Below are 2,500 nucleotides of genomic sequence, written 5' to 3'. Positions count from 1 at the left end.
AAATTGTTTTGGGGAGTGGCTTTGGCTGCGGAGACAAAACCTTCATGACTTTGAGGTCTTCGTCGACGTCCAACCTGAGGAGGAGCAAAAGTGCTGGTTTATTATTACTTAAATGAGTAATGCTATGAAATGAGTAATTGAAAATGAGTAATGATATGAAAAACTGGTAAATACAATAAATATGGAAATATAAAAATTAAAATTAGTCAGCCTTACGTTTCTTTCCTATACACATCTAAAAATCTATAATATTTATAAAAAATATAAAGACAGTAGTACATGATATCATTTAATCCACTATCATAACAATTTATACATACACGCATATAAATCCTGCAACATTTGAGGTCAAGAGGTCTTCAGGATCTGTTGCAAGACTCACGGCCAACATATGATGCTTCAGCTTTACACCTGTTAAAGAAATGTGTATGTAAGTATACATATATCTGGTATATTTAATACAATATAATTTTTTCCATGAGAAACTTCTGAAATGTTGCCACTGAATTTGATGCGTAATTTTGCCTGTTCCATTTCTTTTGCATTTTACCAATGTGAAGATTCTAGCATTTGCTTTACATCATGTATCATATATAGGTAAGTAAGAAGAGGTAGAAGACAACAATGACAAAGAAAGAGAAGATACTGCTTTTACAACCAATTCTAACTTGTTCTTTTCAAAGTTGCAATAACACACAAAACAACAAGAGATGTCACTCACTTGGCTCAACAGGCACCAGTTTGGTCATGTGATCGTCCACCTTCATATCAGCCGGCATGCAGGAATCAGGGAGGGCCGGAGCACCAATCTTGTATATTTGGAGTGTGCTCATCTTCACCTCGAAGCTATGTGGGTGGTACTTGGTGCGCAGCCCGTAGTAATATTCTCTGATGCGGTCGTCGCGAGCAGATGCCCTCATGGACTGGGTTCTCTCTACTACCTTTGTTGATATGAGATAATGTATGAGTCGAAATGTTAAAGATCTGTGGAATTTACTAAAAATTTATTTCATCCCTATCTTTACTTCTGCACTGGAGACTGAGCCATGACTGGGAATATGTCTGTCCACACTACTGGGATTACTTGCAGTTGCAATTCTCTATGGATCATCGTATTCATACATACATAAACTCACATAAACAATTATATATACATATTTTACCACAACCATTATGCATGTATGTGTATGCATGTGTGAATCTATACCATAAAAATGCAAAGAAAACTGTGTTCTACATACCCCTCCACTCTTGGGCAAGAAGACAACCCTAATGAAAGGAATATCTCTGACAAGCTCATTGTACAGTCTTTCTTGGTCAAGGACAATGATCACGTCAACCTCAAAGGCCTGGGCAACGTGCGTTAGACTCTTGTAGCCTTCATTTTTAATCCAGCCACATGTGTTGATCACCACCCCTGAGGCAGCCACTGTAAATAAATAAATAAATAAATAAATAAATAAATAACTTGTCAAAACTCACCAGGAAGATATAACTAATTGTGCAAAATAAAAATAACTGATAGAACAAAAAATTACTCTCAGTAAAAGTGTGATCAACATCCCCACTCACCCTTTCTATTTCCGACCATCTTATCTTGAATGGTGGCAGCCATGCGTGAGACAAGGATGTTATACAGAGTCATGTTGGACGCAGGACTCAGGTGACCGAAGTTGTACACAAGAGGAGCCTCCTGAGAGAAGCCTTCCCCTACATCAGCAGCTCTCTCAACAAGCAATGCACCTAGAACAGTAATCACCAGTTATGGCACTTCTAATAGATGAAGATGAACAAACAATATAGCACAATTTTCATAACAGAAAGGGATCCTAGCGACTTTGATATAACATATCATCAGAACGACTGATCTGTACCTATGGTTCCTGGAATTGCGATGGACCCTTGTCCGATATCCAAATCCACAAAGATTGGCCGGCGTCCCATCCGCACGGCATAGTTGAGGAGAATTCGGCAAAGAGTTGACTTTCCGACGTCTCCTGGACCAACAACCATGGTTACTGGTCCTCTGGTATCCTCTCCTCGGTTGAGACCTTCATCTGCGTGCTTCCGCAACCGCTCCAGGCATGCATGTGTATTGAGGTACATAATCTAATCAGGAACAAATGTGCAGATTAGTGTATTTCTTATTGAATTAATAACCTACATTATACACCCTAGATTTTCCACAATGTATGCAATTCTGTTAATATGACAAATATCTATGCAAAATTTACAGTAAAGTATGAACCATCATCTAACCATTGGAGTCTCCTTTGCCACATACGTCCCCTCCGTTGGACCAGACAGCTTGAGGACACAGCCATGCCAGGTAAACACAGCTACCTTTGCTCCCGGGAAGAAGGTGTACGGCTTGTCTGGGGCTAATTCTGTGCCAAACACTTCAGCTTTGCCATTAACTAACTGTCCAAGAGATAGATTTAAATTTGTCAAAATTGAAATGAATGTGCAGATCATTAAGTTGACAAACACACAACCTTAG

The 2,500-nt window shown here is 39.1% G+C and overlaps 1 protein-coding gene across 1 annotated transcript in view; it reads right to left on the bottom strand.

Annotated features, from left to right (window-relative positions):
• Window positions 1-2,490, bottom strand: part of cbc (protein CLP1 homolog) — a 2,728-nt gene extending 238 nt beyond the window's left edge. The window contains exons 1-7 of the mRNA XM_086550097.1: window positions 2,260-2,490; window positions 1,875-2,109; window positions 1,573-1,743; window positions 1,242-1,429; window positions 722-941; window positions 321-411; window positions 1-74 (exon numbers count right to left, since the gene is read on the bottom strand). The exon at window positions 1-74 is cut by the window's left edge and continues 238 nt beyond it. Of these exons, the coding sequence (XP_086406223.1) occupies window positions 1-74; window positions 321-411; window positions 722-941; window positions 1,242-1,429; window positions 1,573-1,743; window positions 1,875-2,109; window positions 2,260-2,475 (1,195 nt within the window). The 5' untranslated portion in view covers window positions 2,476-2,490. The remainder of the gene's footprint in view (window positions 75-320; window positions 412-721; window positions 942-1,241; window positions 1,430-1,572; window positions 1,744-1,874; window positions 2,110-2,259) is intronic.
• Window positions 2,491-2,500: the final 10 nt, after the last annotated feature.

Source organism: Penaeus japonicus, unplaced genomic scaffold (assembly GCF_977035675.1).
Source record: "Penaeus japonicus unplaced genomic scaffold, GWHDUDI00000001_assembly GWHDUDI00000023, whole genome shotgun sequence".
NCBI classification, from domain to species: Eukaryota; Metazoa; Arthropoda; class Malacostraca; order Decapoda; family Penaeidae; genus Penaeus; species Penaeus japonicus.
Note: the sequence above shows the minus strand (reverse complement) of the source record. Positions and strands in the feature narration are given on the sequence as shown.